Below are 17,241 nucleotides of genomic sequence, written 5' to 3' on the forward strand. Positions count from 1 at the left end.
CCTTTGAATAGGTTGATTTTCCCTCCCTGGCTTAGAGGACACGGGAAAGGGTTTAACTGAGACTTAATAAGCAAACAAGAAACGGAACAGGCACCTGTTAAAAGGTGACCTGGAAATACGTTTAATGTTTAAATGTGCAGGCTGTGCACAACTGCTTGAGGACAAGTCAAAGGAGAATGGCTTTAAACTCAAACAGAGTAATTTAGGTTGGATATTAGGAATAAATTCTTCCCTGTGAGGGTGGGGAGGCCCTGGCACAGGTTGCCCAGAGAAGCTGTGGCTGCCCCATCCCTGGAAGTGTCCAAGGCCAGGTTGGACGGGGCTTGGAGCAACCTGGGCTAGTGGAAGGTGTCAGGGGGGTTGGATCCAGGCAATCCTTAAGGTCTCTTCCACCCCAAACCATTCTGTGAGTCCATGATAGGTCTGGATATGGATGTCCAGGATGCACAGGGCCTCCAGGGGAGACAACATTGCTGGGTACACAGCAGCTTGTTCCCACTGCAAGGTCAACGTGGATGTGCAGAGAAATTGTGAAGTCAAAGAGCAAACTGCCAAGTGGCTCCAGATTTGGGTTCCTTTTGGTGCACACACCTCAGCCTAGCAGGAAGCTTTTGCTATATTGAGTTGGCATGATTAGGAGTTGTGTCTGGAATGCTTCTGGTGGTGGAGTTAAAACTAATGAAGGAATTCCGAAAGGTTCTAACAAGATATTGACAGCTATGAATGCTCTGATGCACAGAGTAATCCAAAACTTCCATTAGCTTTGCTGCTGCAGGTATAATAATAAAAACTACAATTACAATTACACAGATCAAGGCCTAAATTGGACCATTATTCTCCCACCACTGCAGCAACCATGTAACAGCTCAATTGCATCCTAGTACAGATCCATAAAACTACGTTTTCCCAAGGTAACTTTTGCTCCTTAAACGCAAATTTCCTGTTTTCAATTTACTACAGAATAAGCCTAACTGAATTACCTTTGAGTTTTGCTGTTTATTTTAGAAAGGCTGAAAAACTCCTTGTGCAATAGATGTTCATGCTCTTAACAATGGAGAAACCACCACCAGAACATACAACTGTCTGTGTCTTAATCAATTATGTCACTTTAAAATCTTGCCACAACAACAGAAATGATGAGGAATAGTATGAAATAATTTAGTAACACCTGGAGACAAGAGACTGAAGCAATGCTGAAGGTACTGCAGAAAGAAAATTATCTTAAAATAGGCAGATAAAACCTGATGGAATGGTTGACAAATATAGTGCAATGGGTTTCTCATTCTAGACATCACCAAGGGAGCACAGCTCATTAACTAGGAAAACTTCAAACACACAATTTAGTCCCCATCTCACCTGTAAACAGCTCGTCCAGCCTCCACCTCCATCCAGTCCAGGGCAAAGTCAATTTGCCTGACAAAGGGGGACATTCTCTTCACAACAGTGTGGGCCACCCCAAGGACCACACTGGGCTGCTCCCGCATGATCCTGCAGGGAAAAGGAAAGGGTTATTCCAGTGCCTCCCCAAAACAGGAACAGGTGCACACAGGTACAACACCCCAGTGCAGCAGAAATTCCAAAATTAGTGCATACCCATAGGCACACTCCACTGCTGCCATCACGGCAGTGATTCTTTGACAAAGGATGGACTGGCCAGCCTGCCAAGCCAGCCCAAACTAAATAATGTCTCTCAGAGTTGGGAAGATGCTGGCCAGTCCTGCTGGCTGGCCCAATTCCCTTCTCCAAGGACAGTGGGATGGATTGGAGCCATGTGAGCTCTTGCTATGAGCCACCCTCCTCACCTCCCCATCACCCAGGTCTCTCATGGCTCAGGGAAATGTTCATACTGTCCCCAGGATGATCCCTCCCTGCCCTTCTGCACCTCAGTCTCTCACATGTGCTCACAGCTTCCCCCCAGTATCAGATCAGAATCTCTTTATATGTCAAGTCTGATGCTCTTAAAAATAAAAGACCTGCTCTGAATTTCAAATGTTCCCTTTTCCCTGTTGCAAAGACCTCAAAGAACTGAAACACCTTCTAATAAAGCTCCTGATCTTCACACTGAATCTTTTGAGTCACGCTTAAAAGTCTCTAGTAATAAAGATATCATGTAATTCAATACTTTCCTCAAACTGAAAAACTTCGAGAAGGTTCTACCAGGATAAGTGCAAACTTCACAGTGACTGTGAGGCCCAGGGGAAATCACTCTCACAGACACCTGGGAACTGCTCAGGAATGTCTTATTTCTCCTTCTTTTTAGACTAAAGATCACTGCATCCTGTCACTGTGTGAGAGAGCACTGCAATTCTTCCTGAATCATTCCACAGGACCTCACACAGGTCAGGGTGTTCCACCTGTTCAGGGCAACTTATCTTTCCTGTTCCTGCACAGCATCAAGAGCAGCTGATGACAGATCACTAAAAAACAGCTATTCCACAAGAGATAGGATGATTCACAGAGAAGGAGGTGTGTGTCTGCACCAATTGCACACAGAGAGATGAGGGAGCTCTGTGAAACCCCTCATGGACAGAAACAAAGAGGAAAAAATGATAAAGCACAGAATGGCCTGGTTTGGAAGGGCCAAAGGCCAAAGATCATCTCACTCCAGCCCCTGCCATGGGCAGGGACACCATCCACTAGCCCAGGTTGCTCCAAGCCCCATCCAGCCTGGCCTTGGACACTTCCAGGGATGGGGCAGCCACAGCTTCTCTGGGCAACCTGTGCCAGGGCCTCACCACCCTCATAGGGAAGAATTTCTTCCCAACATCCCATCTAACCTGCCCTCTGGCAGTGGGAAGCCATTCCCCCTTGTCCTCTCCCTCCAGGCCACTGTAAATAGTCTCTCTCCATCTTTCCTGTTGGCTCCTTCAGGCACTGGAAAGACACAATTAGGTCACCCCGAAGCTTCTCTTCTCCAAGCTGATCACCTCCACCTCCTCCAACCTTTCCTCCATCCCTCTGATCATCTTGGATGATCTCCTCTGGACTCTCTCCAGCAGCTCCATGTCCTTGCTGTGCTGTTCCCCAGGGCTGGAGCAGCTCTGCAGGGGGGTCTCCCCTGAGGGGCAGAGGGGCAGAATCCTCCCCTGCCCTGCTGCCCACACTGGGGGATCAGCCCAGGGCACGGGGGGGTCTGGGCTGGGCCATGTCCAGCCTGTCCCCCACCAGCACCCCCAGGTCCTTCTCCCAGGGCTGCTCCATCTGCTCATCCCCAGCCTGGACTGATCCAGGGGCTGCCCCAACTCAGGGGCAGCACCAGCACTTGGCCCTGTTGAATGTCATGAGGTTACTTGGTAAGTTTTCTGCATCAATGCTCCTTTCCCAAGGAAGATGCCAGACTGCCATAAGAAAATCTGCTGAGCAGACCCTGTTAGGAAGGAGCTCTCACTGAGCACGAGTCACGCCAGCTTTGCATCTAACCTCACACCCTAAAAACACAGGAGGGGAGAAATGCATGGAAGGAACACTGTCAGTCTTTGCTCCCTGACTGGATTGCAGTTCCTTGTGGACCACTGGAACCTGGCAGGATCAGAGCAAGTCTGAGCAGAGCTCCCTAATCCAAGACTGTGATAGCAAAAGCAGACTCAGTAGGAGCTCTGCACTGCCTGGTTGTGGCACAGAGACTGCCCTGTAGTTTCTAAAACATCAAGTGTCTCCTTCATTAGTCCCATTGTTACAGCTGGCAGGGGCTGTGGGTCAGTGCAGCACACAGGGAGCTTTCATGGATACCTGCTCTCCTCCCCCTGGGCCTCCAATTACTGCTTTTCACAGTAATGAAGCTTGTAATTTCTTCAGCCAAAATCCCTGAAACTGAGAGGCAGAGATCCTTAGGCACAGATCCCTGTTCCAGATTGAGCTCATCACACTCACATGTGCTACGAGGTAAATTAAACTGAACACCACCTCTTACATTTGACACTCCTGAAAATCCAGCCAGCAAACAGCACTACCCAAAAGTAGGACAGCTTTTCTCTCCTGACCCTCTTCTCTTGTCCTGATTTTTCCATGCCTTCCAACCATCTCCTGCCCAAGATACCTACAGACACATGGAAAACACTCAGCCCTATCCCCCCTTTTCAGCTGGCTCAAAAGTTAAGTAAAGCTCCTAAAAACTCCAGAATGGTTTAGCTCATTGGTTTTACTCCACTTGCTTATTTAGCCCTCAGTCTCCTCCCACACAGGCTGTCTGCTGTCGTCAATAAAAGCCATTTACTCTTTCCCTCCCCCAGGATATGTATCTTAATACTTAATGCATTCAAGATGTAAACTACTAACAGGCTGCTTTTATTTCCACATGGAGCTCTCTGTTATCTCCCTCAGTTCTCTACAAGAGAATTAGGACAGAAGGTAAAACCCACCCATATGCAAGAGAAGAGGAAAGCAGATTTTTTCCCTCATTATCAGCCAGGTTTTTTTCCTCTCACGTGGGCATTTGTGCTCTTCTGCTTGGCACATGCCTGACAATGAGAAAATAAAAATCCAAAGCTCTGTACTACAGCAACTTGTTTCTGAAGGGACCCTGAGGATTCTTTATTAGAAAGCTCACCAAATACAGCAATGAAAGGGCTAAACCAGTTTCTGGGGAAGCCTGGGACTTACACAGATATAATTGTGGATGTGGCTGCAAACTGATATTCAGCTTGGCTGGCAAGACCAAATAAAAATCAAAGCACTCCTGCTTCTCTGGCAAGTGCTCATGATTAGGCCTCCAACTCATGACATGTACTGAGGCAGAGGGTGTGAGAGAGCCCCTGTTCCTGCAGAACCTGCCCCTGGTGACAACGTGATTGCCCCCCAGCCCCAGCGTGGGCACTGCCCAGAGAGCAGCAGTTCAGCCCAGCACTGCAGGGATGTGCTGTGCCTGTGTCACCCTGGATACACCAAACCATCAGCCTGTGCCACCCCACACTTACACTCTGCAGCACAGGCAGTTATTGAGTCGTGGCAGCACCACAGAAAAGTGCCCCCGAGTTCCAGTGGAAAGGATTTAATCTGTTGTCCAACATCCACCCTGCAATTCTACACCCCAGGCTCCTTCCATTACTGAGCTCTTTACCTAATGGCAACTATTGACCATGTGCTTTCTGCTTCACCCTGTCATTAATTATTGAGAAAAAACATGAAGTGTTCCAGCACAGCGAAAAAGGAAGAGAGGAGTATATGTAACAGGAAAGGAAAAATGGAATTTTGGGCAATAATGGAGATTCTTGTCAAACTTCTTATAATCTGTAACTTAAGATAAACAAATTAAAATTTTTGTATTTTAATATAAAAGAAAGTCAAACATTGTGGGGCTATGAGCACAGAATTTGGCATAAAAGTGGAAAATAAAACTTCTATCTAGTTTTATCAACAAGTGTTTCTTTCTCAGAGAGTTCAAAAACAAACCAACCTGATGCTTTTCAAAGCCTTTCTCCAATGACACTTAAATATGGGCACAGGAGTTAGAAGTGCTATAAAGTCTGAGGTTCAGGACAAATTTTGAAGATGAAACACTGGAATATCAAAGAGCTTGTAAAATGCAGAGAACAGGCAACAGACTAAAGGAGGAAAAAAAAAGATTTGGAAAGGTCCCAAAAATGAAGAGGTAATACACTGATGGGTTCTTAAGCACTGATTGGTAAGGGGTTAATCGAAGTAAAAAGATGGAATAAACAAGAGATAACTCAGTTCTTGAGAGAGAAGAGAAAACTCAGGAAAATGAGCTTCAGCAACTGAGAGAAATAACCCAGCCCTGAATATCAAAACAAACAAAAGAAACAGAGGAGGAAAAGGTGGAATCTGCCTGCTTGGCTGAGACAACATAATGAAATTTCAAGTCAGGAACAAGTAGGAAAACAACAGTAGCAAAAGACAGCCAGAAAAACCAGGCATTTAGAAGAATAGGCTGATATTGCATGGAATGGCACAAGTGGGAAGCATCCATCAGAAATTAGGCCACAGAGTAGACATCCACCCCACAGACTGGGAAAAACACAGCTCCAAGCACATGCTGAGCACAGCACGTTCATTCCACAGCATAACAGCCTCTTGCCTGAGGTGGGAAAACCAAAATCCCACAGTAAGATTCTGGGGTAGAGTTGATTAGGAATATAAACAAGCAAAATTATTTAAGAAGCAAGAAGTATGTAGGAATATACAACATAACAGTGACCTAGAAAAGACAACAACTCCAAAAAGTCCTACATAGGACTGATGGCACATTCCAGCAGAAGCTGAAAAAGAAGTTTAGAAAAGGAAATAGAGGTATTTGAGACAAATTGTGTGTGTGAAATAATAGTAACTCTAAAAAACAGGAATGTGGAATAAATCAAGGGCATTAATCATTATTATTGGCAACAAGGCTAACCACAGTCACCATATTGAGTTTTTAATTAAGAAATACCCATACCGCCCTTTAAGCATTAAGTCCCAAGTCATGTGCTACTTCCAAGGTCCAGGAAGGAACCTGTCTTGCACTGGGGCATTACTGTTTGACCTATTCTATTAGTGAGCATTGAAAACCCACAATTACACCCAGACCAGTCACTCATATCACACCCAACAGCCTGGGCTGTGTTAGGGAATAGAACTGGGGAAGTCCTCCAGTAAAAAGAACTAATGAATCCAAGAGAAAGGGCCTGAGAAAGCAGCACTTAACCCAGCAAAGCCCAGGCTCTGGCCAGACTCTTATTTGGGTTATGAAGTATGTGAATCTTGGGTCATAATTCCCACCCCAATGAGTTAAGTGCTCTAGAGACCTTGAACAAAGGAGATGTCACCACTTAATATTCCCATGTTCTCTTCTTGCCACCTGACAGATGGATAAACCCCTCCTGTAAGCTTTGGGATTGCTGTGGGATGTACTTCAGCACTACCTCACACAGACACCCACCACTCACGTTCAGATTCATGGAATCATCAAGGTTGGAAAAGACCTCCAAGATCATCCAGTCCAACATTTGACTGAATACCTCCATGCCCAGTAAACCATACCACAAAGTGCCACATGTACACATTTTTTGAACACTTCCAGGGATGGGGACTCCAGCCCTGCCCTGGGCAGCCCATACCAGTGCCTGACCACCCTTTCAGTGAAGAAACTTTCCCTAATATCCAACCTAAACCTCCCTTGGCACAGCTTGAGGCCATTTCCTCTCCCCCTCTTGTTCCTTGGGAGCAGAGCCCGACCCCCCCGGCTCCCCCCTCCTGTCAGGGAGTTGCAGAGCCAGAAGGTCCCCCCTGAGCCTCCTTTTCTCCAGGCTGAGCCCCCCCAGCTCCCTCAGCCACTCCTGCTGCTCCAGCCCCATTCCCTTCTCTGGAAACACTCCAGCCCCTCAATGTCTCTCCTGTCCTGAGGGGTCCAGAACTGCCCCTAGGACTTGAGGAGTGGCCTCACCAGTGCTCAGCACAGGGGGACAGTCACTGCCCTGGTCCTTCATTCAAAAGGGCCATAAAAAATTTAAAAAGTACTTTAAAAAAAAAAAAATCAATACGTGTTTTAATGGCAGAACTCACTCATAGAAATGGGACTTGGAAATGGACAGGAAGCTGCAGTCTCTGTTGGCCTTGATGGTGAAGATCAGTGGCTCCCCAGTGAGCACGGCGAGCTGGCCCACGAGCTCCCCGGGGTGGGTTATGAAGAGACAAGTGTCCTCCTCAGAGTCAATCTTCCTCTGGTACACATGAAGCATCCCCGAGACCACAAAGCAAACATTAACATCCTGCAGCAAATGGGAAAAAAGAGCTCAATAAAATCCCCACAAGATTTTAAAAGCAATTATCACACTGACAGCGCTATCACGACCGATCTGTTTTTCAGAAAGCTCCCTATGGTTTTTTGAACAATTAGGTGATAAAATAAGACACAATAGTGAATTATTAAAAGCTGGTTATGAATATTTAAAACTAAGCAGCCACAATATTGAAAAATGTGTTTCTCTTTGGATGGTTATGAAAAATGAAGGCTGCATCTGCAAGATCTCAAGGAATAATGACAGAATTGGGAGCGGAGGAGATAATGGGGAGTCACAGCAGCAAGATGAGGGGCATCAGGGGTCAGCAGTGCTGGAATTGGAGCTGCCTCTCATCTGCTTTGCATAAACTTATTTATTTACATGGTATTATCATAAATAAAGCTCATTATATCCTAAATACTTTGCTATAAACAAGCAACACAATTGATGTTGGGGGGGGAGTGGAGGGAGAAATACTTTACTGCAATTGAGTGACATCCCCAAAAGCCCTCAGTGCAGGGCATGGAAAAAAAGGACTTCCAGACTCCCCAGCTCCTGGGGAAGGACTGAGGTGGGATATTCCACCCCTTGTCATGAGGTACCTCAGAGCTGACAACACACAGACACCAGACTCCCACTCTGGCTCTGTGGGAAGGAGCATGTGGGAGGGCTGAGAGTTGGGGCTGTTCCACCTCGAGAAGTGACGCCTTGGGAGGGGTCAGGTGGGATTTTTTTCTCTATCATCAATGTGTATAAATACTTCACGGGGGAGGGCAGGAACCAAGGCAGGTTCAGGTGGTGCTGACTCACCTGGTCCCCCTGCCTCGACAGCACGGTGCCCGCAGTGACCTGGTGCAGCGTCACTTTGCCGTTCAGCAATGCAGGATTCTGGAGAAAAAGGGGGTGGGAGGCACAATTTACTGCTCTGTGGACAGGGAAAGATCCCAGAATGTGAGGAAGCATACAAATAAAGCAAATAAGAGTAACTACTGAAGTTACTAAAGGCAACGTTATAAGCGCTTGAATCTCTTCAAAATATGACACATATTTTTGTATTTCTCTACCCAACAGACGTTTCTTCCAGAAGATCTCCACACAGTGATAGGGCTGCTGATGGAAAAAGCCCCAGAGAGACCAGAAAATCAGAAAAAAATACAGAGAAGCCTAAAAGTGAAGAACAGGCTCATGAAAAAGATAAGGAGAGGGAGAAAAGCAAAGAGAAGCACAGAGAACAAGAAAGAAGGTTTGATCCATTTCAATTAATCACATTTGGATTCTTAAGGATTTTCATTTTGTCAGTTTTTCCCTCAAACTCTTTTAATGATCTCTAATGAAGAGACCTGTATCAACTGGCATGAAAACCATGAAATATGAAGTTACTTTCAAAGGAAGGTGAAACTAGAGGAGACTTTGTAAATCATGGAGGAACGGGACAAGAAGATGCAACTCCTGCTTTATCCCAGCCCTTCCCTGAACACACAGCTCAGCTGAGCTGTATGTGTGGAGCAGATTTTCACACACACTGTAGAACAAAAGCTTCCTCAAGGTCATGAATTCTTGTGTCCAGGCACATCTGGGTTGCAGAGAAGAGCTGGAATTTCCCTCCCAGCTGAAGAGTACATGGGAGGGAGAGCCATTCCAAAGGCCACCCTCAGTTTGGACTCAACCCCAGCCCCTTGGAATGGCAAGGAGCTGAGCTGGCTGAGTGCAGCACCAGATCCAAAGATTCCCTTCCCACTCCAAAGCCAGTCACCAACATAAGTGGCACCTGAGTGCATAAGTAACTCCCAGTTAACCCAGTTTTTGGGAAGGTGAATTTCTTTATCAGAATCCCAGACTGGTTTGGATTGGAAGGGACCTTAAAGCTCATCTCCTTCTACCCCCTGCCATGGGCAGGGACACCTCCCACTAGCCCAGGTTGCTCCAACCCCAAATCCAACCTGGCCTTGGACACTTCCAGGGATGAGGCAGCCACAGCTTCTCTGGGCAACCTGTGCCAGGGCCTCACCATGCTTATAATAAAGAATTTCTTCCTAATATCTAACCTAACCCTGTCCTCCTTCAGCTTAAGGCCATTCCCCCTTGTCCTATCACTCCATGCCCTTGTCCAGAGTCCCTCTCTAGCCTTCTTACAAACCTTCAGAAGTTCAGCATTTTACCATCACCACCTGAATGGGCTGGGGCAGAAAACAAGGCTCAGTTATGGATTCTTGTGTTCTGCTGAAGCCTGACAGTGCAGTCCTGGCTCTCACAGTTTCTCTGTGTATTCACCTGTGCACAGGGCTTTGCCACAGAGGCAGAAGCACTAAAAAGAAGAGCTGCACTCACAGGAAGAACCAATTCAGCACAAGAGCAGAGCAGAATCTGCCCACAGTCATTAACCTCATTGCGGCAGGAAACCAACAGAGCAGAGATGTAAACACTCCACACTCGTAATTGTTCTGCCAGGTTTGAATTTTGGGGTTGAAAAAAAATAGAGCAAGTGAAATAATCACAATTATTCTTTACACCTACTGCTAATAAAAAGAACATATTTTCATCAGAAAATAGTTTTATTGAAGCCCATCTGTTTCATGGGAACATACCCAATGCAGAGAACCTGACAAGCACCTGTCAAAATATTTCAGTTCAGCAACAGCAACTCAACTAATTTCTATGATTTTTTTTCCCTCTATTTATGTATTTATGGTTGTATAGTATTACCTATTCTTAAAGACGAAGTTGTGACTCTGAAAGCACCCCTTAGTAAGGGAATACAAGCTCCCTCATGAGCTCTACTTACCAACAAGATTTTGCGGCTGCACTGGGTCTAACAAAAATCATTGCAAAGATTTTCTTCATGTCTAAGACTACTTAAGTATTGGAATAGATTGCACACTGAGCTGTGAAGCCTCATCACTGGAGATCTTTAAGTACAGCTGAGCCAAAAACCTGCCAGAAATGACTTAGCAATATTTGATTCTGCCTCGGGCATGAGAAGAGCCTCACTAACCTCCAAGCAGACCTTGATATCCTCCTTTTCCCTGCTATTACCACCCCATTAAGCAATAATAGAGCTGACAAACAAGATCCATCCTGTCCAGCACCTTCTCTCTCGAATGGGTGAGCCCAGCAAGCCCAAATTCAGCATTGCACAGTTACAGGGTTTGTGGAAGTAACTCTGCACTGATCCCCTCCAGCCACCAGCTTTTAGGAAAACAAGTCATTACCACAACAAACTCCCAGCAAGTTTCTTCCTTTGCATTACTGTAACAAATGGTTGCAGCAGGAAACTGGACAAATCAGGGTACAGTATAAATTACAGTAACAAATATAACAAGTAGCAGAGGTTATTTTTGGATAACAAACTAGGAGGGTTTATGACGCAGAAGTGAAAATACAAACCACTTATAAACAATAAGCAAACCCCGTAATTAACTGGGGCAAATAACTCGTTTGTCAAAGGAAATTCCCTTACAAGTCACACAGAAGAGATGCCCTGCAACACTGTTTAATGTCATATCATAACTGCAGACAAAGCTGAAACCACGTAAAAACTGTATGAGATTGAAAACCACTCACGACAGATCCAAGGAATTCAAGGTATTTAAAACAAAAGGGAAAAAAAAAAAAGAAAATTTTAATTCTGAAGTCAGATACCTAAAGGCCATTTGAAACAACAATGCCTCTCTCCTACAGTCAGTTATCCCCTCCTCTGTCAAAGTATCATGAAAATAACCCAACAAGCAAACAACCAAAATACCCCCAAACCTACCACCACCTGTCATCAAAACATCTTTATTTGATTCACTCTGGTTGGTTGCTCTAAAAAATGACAATTTAAAATGCTTCCAGCCAGCTAAGAAATAAAAGATCTCATTTTTTACCAGACCAGCTTAAAGAATTAATTTTCTTCTTTTATGTAAGCAGTGTTGAACGCAAATATTTTGCACACAGTAAGATTTTTGTTCCACTGCCTGTAAAAGAACTTTTACTATCGTGTCTGGAGAAAAAAATTAAACTTTCAGTGAGATCTCTGGTATTTGGCTACATCCCATCAGATTCCAGTTTGCTTGTGAAAAACTGTAAATTGCTATAATCCCCAAGTTTGAAAATCCTACCTTGTTTCATTGTTATTGAGATCTTCATGTTACAAACGCTGCCTATTAGGTGCTGCATTTCAAGGATACTGTTGCAATTAACTTTATCTCTCAACTGCTGCTTGTTAATTACTGAGAAATTTATTCTCGACTTAAAAAAAAAAACAAAAGTGCTGTAATCATTTCAATGATCTGGGGATTTCTGCTCATTAATGGTAGTTCTATCAAGAACAGGAAGCTGAGTAGAATAGATGAAGGGACCTGGTCCTGGTTCACTTCATCTGTAACAAGAATTCCTTCTAAAATAGTCTGTAGCCTTTCATGAGGATATAAATGCCTGAAAAAAACCTGAAAATTACCATAAGACAGGTAAGTGTCCTGCAGACAGACCTTAGATCAGTGAGGATGGGGAGCCTTGAGTGTCCCAGCTGGGAGCTGAGACTGTGACAGGGATTCTGAAGTCACAAGGGGAATAACTTGGAAATCAGGAGGAAATGTTAAAATCCAAAAGTAAAACCTTTTTGAGTTCTACCAAGTGTAGTTTGGTGACAGCTCTGGCAGCAGAGGAGGAGGTGCAGCAGCTGTGCCCAGCCCCTGGCAGCACCAGCAGAGTGGAGTTACTGCAGTACAGGCTGGAACAAGTGAGGGATGTCTGTGACTGACTGAGACAGATGCATAATTTTCCCAAACTGTCTGATTAGCTGCATGAACAGCCACAGCTCCATAATGGAATGCAGCTGGAATCACAGGAATGATGGAAACAATCATTTTCATCCCTTCTTCCAACATGAAGGGGCTCAGCAGGGGCTGAGCTCGGGGGTGACTGGGAGGTCACCAGGCACAGGACCCAGCTGGGAAATGCTCCCAGTGCCACTGCCAAGTACAGAGACTCAACTCCAAAACCCAAACAAGCACTTGGATGCTGTGCCAAGAGCATTAATGGATTCAGCAATCACCTGAATGCCTTTACATAACTTCTTCACACACTATGTGAGAGCACAGAATTAGAAGGTGGCAGAAATTGCACATTTGCTGCTCACAGGGCTAAATCTGCACACAGTGAGAGAAGATTCATGCACTGCATTCCAGCGTGGTCTGTTCAAGTGGCAGAATAATTCAAATTTACTTCAGCCTTTCTAATAACTTCAACAACTATTGAATAAAACATTCGGCTCGTCTACAGTACCAGGGAGACAATTTGCTTTTTAGTTCCTGGCAGAGTGAGATGAAAAGCAAAACCAAAGCCAGTTCTCCCTGCAATAACTTACATCAAGTTTCATCAGGGTTGAGAGGTCCTTCTTTGCTGCTTCAACGATGGCATCAATATGTTTGGTGTTACAGGAGTCCTGCACTGCACTGTAATGGAAAACTGCTGAAGGAGTCTCTGTCACCGTCACAGTCTTCTTCAATATGGACTGCAAAGAGCAGAAACACAACAAGGATCATTTAAACATTATAATTGGCACTTACCCAGCCAAAATGTGCCATATCATGTGTTCTCTCTACCCACCACAACTGGTGGTCTGCATAAGAGAAATCTAGGTTTCCAAAAAAGCAACAGCTTGCTAACTTCATTATCCCTGTATTTTTTTCTGACACTCGAGTCAAACAAAGTTACTCATCACAGCTTGTGAAAGGAAAAAAGAAGAGACTTTTCAGAAACTGGGCAGCTTGATGGAACTAAAACTTAACCAACACAAAGATGAAGGAAACGAAAAAATGTCTGTCAAGGTCACAGTGAGCAATGATTTCACTTGAAAGTTTAGTCTGCAGTTTCATAATTCAAGAGCATTTTTGCACTCTTGACTTCCAGGTCAGTGTTCATAAAAATCAGACCACAAAAAGAAAAACAGATTTATAAACAGTGACTGGAGACCTCCAGGAAGTTCACAGGCTGATACAAGTTTTTAATTCCTTGCTGCAAAGTACCAATCACAAAAAAAGCATGGTCTGACAAATCCACCTTTCCAAATGATGCATTTCATGAGTGAGGGGAAGGCAAAACCTAAAATCAAGAAGTTGCAGGGGTGCTTTCAGACTGCTTGCCAAGGGAATCTCCACAGAGTTTCAAGATCTGCACTAAAAAGCTTTAACAGTCACCAAAATGCTTTAACAGTCACCAAAATCTACTGAAACAACTATAAGTTAAAAAATAATAATACAAAAAACCCGTTCAAGGACAGGTTGGATGGGGCTTGGAGCAACCTGGGCTAGTGGAAGGTGTCCCTGCCCATGGCAGGGGGTGGAACTGGGTGAGTTTTAAGGTCCCTTCCAACCCAAGCCAGTCTGACTCTTTAAGACCAAATACCCAACTCCTACAGAGGTGCAAGAGCAGCGTTTCAAAGGCAGAAAACACTGGAATCACTCCAAGAATAATGATGTACAAGGCAAGGACCAGGCTGGACTCCCAGAGGATCAGACAGACCCACCTTGGCCGCGCCGGGGCTGCCAGCAGTGTCCTCTGGGCTCAGGTGCACCCGGGCCCTCTCGTAGGCCATGTCCATGTCAGACTTGGCACCGCTGGAATTATCTGAAAACAACGGGAAAATCTCGGTTTAAGCACCTCCTTTATTACAGTTTCTCAGAAATAGCAGAAAACACACAAAGAGGAGCAACTTTAGCAAGAGGCGTCTTCATGTTCTTATTGATTCCCTCGTTCCCTTTGACCTGGAAGATCTGGGGGGAACTTTGTCTCTTGTCATCTGAACTCACTCCTAGATCACGTCCCAAAATTCCCACACCCATTATTTTACAGGGTACAATCAGCATTTTGGGGGTAGACAAAACAGAGCCATTCACATCTGATGATTTTCAGGAAGAGGCAAATCCACCAAACAGAATTTCCTTGTTGTTTTCAGGAAATGATTTTCATTAACTTTTTATCCACCAAACAAAAGAAACTTTTCTGTACCCAATAAATTGCAAGACCTTTCATGGGGAAGAATATTATGATGAGCAACTTCTTAAAGTCTCTCCATACAAAGCATTTCTCCCTGAAGTCTAAATAATCTAAATAATCTCAGATCCTGTCTACAACTTGTTCAAACTGCGATGCTGAGAGTTCCATAAGAAATTCCCTTACAGAGAATTTATTTAATTCATGAATCTGAAGTCACTACAACTTCTATTCCTAACTTCCCAATTTAATACAGCTTAATTACATTAGCTCCTTGGCTGTCTCATCCACCTTCCAGGAACCCCTCTGAGCTAATCAATAATACAAACCTAACGAGGAAACTCTTCCTATTTAATTAAATACCTTGAGCAGGATTCCCCCATATCAGTCTGAGGATTTACAGATGAGTTTAAGAGTCATTCAGAAATTGCAATTTCCGTCAGCAAATAAACCTATAATAATTTCTATCATATTTCCATGCTCAATATGTTTCCAAAATAGATTATTAAGACTATTTTCCCCTTTATTCCTTTTCCCTTCTGCCATTGTTCTTATACTTTTGCTTTCATAAATACAAATTGCTGCTCAGGAGTAGGCTGGGCCTATAAGAAAACCAACTGCCTTTCCTGACTGGTAATTTTTGTTACCTAATAAGTTCTGAGAGGGCTCAAATTTTTAATTTTCCTTCCCTATATCCCCCTCTCCAAACACACACACTTGAGTTTTGCCCAGAGCTTTGGGAATTTGGTTTTTGGAAACATGGAGCTGCCCTATATATGATCATGTGAAAATACCTCCCCCCCATGAAGAGCTGTCTATAAATTTAATTTTAAAACCACCATTCTTTTATTTCTTTAGGGGCTTGACTCCTGTCTCCCCCCCCCCCCAGCTGAGACAACAGGAGAATCCCACTGTCCCAAATATTCAGATCTACCTCAGAGTACTCTTTTCCGTGCCATCTTGAGGAAACAGCCTCAAGTTGTGCCAGGGGAGGTTTAGATTAGACATTAGGAAAAATCTTTCCAGGGAAAGGGTTGCAAAGCCCTGGCACAGGCTGCCCAGGGCAGTGGTGGAGTCACAATCCCTGCCAGTGACCATAAAACATGTGGATGTGGCACTTGAGGACATGGGCTAGTGGTGAACATGGTGGTGCTGCTGGGTTAATGGTTGGACCTGATGAGCTTGGAGAGGTTTTTTCCAACCTTAACAATTCTATGATTCCGTGATGTACAAATGTGAACCAATCTTTGCATGCAGTAAATCCACATCTGCCACTGGGGTCATAACATCATTTGGTGATCAGCCTCCAAACAAGGAACAAAACAAGCTGACCCAAAGGTTATTATCAGCAGAACTTACAAGCCATAAAATCAGAAAAAACACCCAAACAACCAAACAAACCAAAAAGCTGTTGATTTTATTAACTGAATTTCAGTTCACTGCGGCATTAAAGACCCTAAATCAGCTATAAATGAAAAAGTTGGGATAGCAGAACTAGCAGCTCCCTATGGGCTGCTCTGACTCCCTGTCAGTCACCTTGACCCCCCAGTCCCAGTGTCAGCAATTCCTGAGCCCCAATACACCAAATGCATTTCTAATCTAAACACACACCTCTCATGTAAAACCCAAATAATCTGATAATGGGCACGTAGGCACGGAGAGCATCCTCTGCACATCAAAAACTCAGGGAGAGGAGAACGAGGAGGCATTCTAAGAATGAAAGCTTATGTCTACTAGACTTCTATTCAAAGCAGAATCTTCATCTCAGTCGTAGAGCTGAGCTGCCCACGCAGTGATTAATTAAACTGTCTTGCTGCTCAAACAGGAGTGGGAAAGGATCCGGCAGAACGAGCTTCAGCTGGAACCGTTGAGTCAAAGGAACAGAAGGCAGTGGGAAACAGGAGTGGAATGTGATCCTGTGTGAGGAACATGTGCTTGCTGGTATCCCACACACTGCTGGGATGGAAGTCACTGCAAAAACAATGGCAACTGGCAGCATTCCAGTGCCTCTTCCCTGCCAAGCACTCGCTCACTGAGCTACCTGCCCTGCCTGCTGCGGGTGGTCCCACACTCCCACAGGGCTTTGGGCTTGGAGGGGAAAACCAGCTTCTCTGAACACCTGAGAAGCAAAAAACAACAAACAAACCAATAAAAGACAGCTGCTATTTAACCTTAGAATAATAGTTAGGAAGACACACTCCCAGGAACAATAAATGGGTGAATTTATCATAGAAATGACCTTGCTGTTTTATTTCCTTCTAATTCCTCTGTCCACCAGATGCTTCACATGAATTAGTTCCATCTTTCTCCACAAAGGGTCAGTACACTTAAAAAGCAGAGTAGCCTGAGCTGGCAGGATCCTATTCCCTCATCTACACAACTGCTATGCTTCAAGTTAGAGAACTGCACAAAACCCAGAAGAATAAATTAGACCCCAGCCCCAGGAGCAACTGAGGCAAAAGTGTTTTCCCCCAAAGGAATTTTTAGCAGTTTTTGTTAATTCTGATGAGCCAAGCAAATCAAGGAGATGCTGAGATATCAGCACCTGTAT

The 17,241-nt window shown here is 44.6% G+C and overlaps 1 protein-coding gene across 2 annotated transcripts in view; it reads right to left on the reverse strand.

Annotated features, from left to right (window-relative positions):
- PNPLA7 (patatin like phospholipase domain containing 7) overlaps positions 1-17,241 on the reverse strand; it is a 133,170-nt gene that overhangs the window by 94,774 nt on the left and 21,155 nt on the right. For both annotated transcript variants that reach the window (XM_027649990.1, XM_027649989.1), the window contains exons 14-18: positions 14,224-14,324; positions 13,063-13,209; positions 8,526-8,603; positions 7,498-7,703; positions 1,357-1,488 (exon numbers count right to left, since the gene is read on the reverse strand). In XM_027649990.1, coding sequence (XP_027505791.1) covers positions 1,357-1,488; positions 7,498-7,703; positions 8,526-8,603; positions 13,063-13,209; positions 14,224-14,324 — 664 coding nt within the window. The remainder of the gene's footprint in view (positions 1-1,356; positions 1,489-7,497; positions 7,704-8,525; positions 8,604-13,062; positions 13,210-14,223; positions 14,325-17,241) is intronic.

Source organism: Corapipo altera, unplaced genomic scaffold, assembly GCF_003945725.1.
Source record: "Corapipo altera isolate COAL_440 unplaced genomic scaffold, ASM394572v1 268, whole genome shotgun sequence".
Classification (NCBI taxonomy): Eukaryota; Metazoa; Chordata; class Aves; order Passeriformes; family Pipridae; genus Corapipo; species Corapipo altera.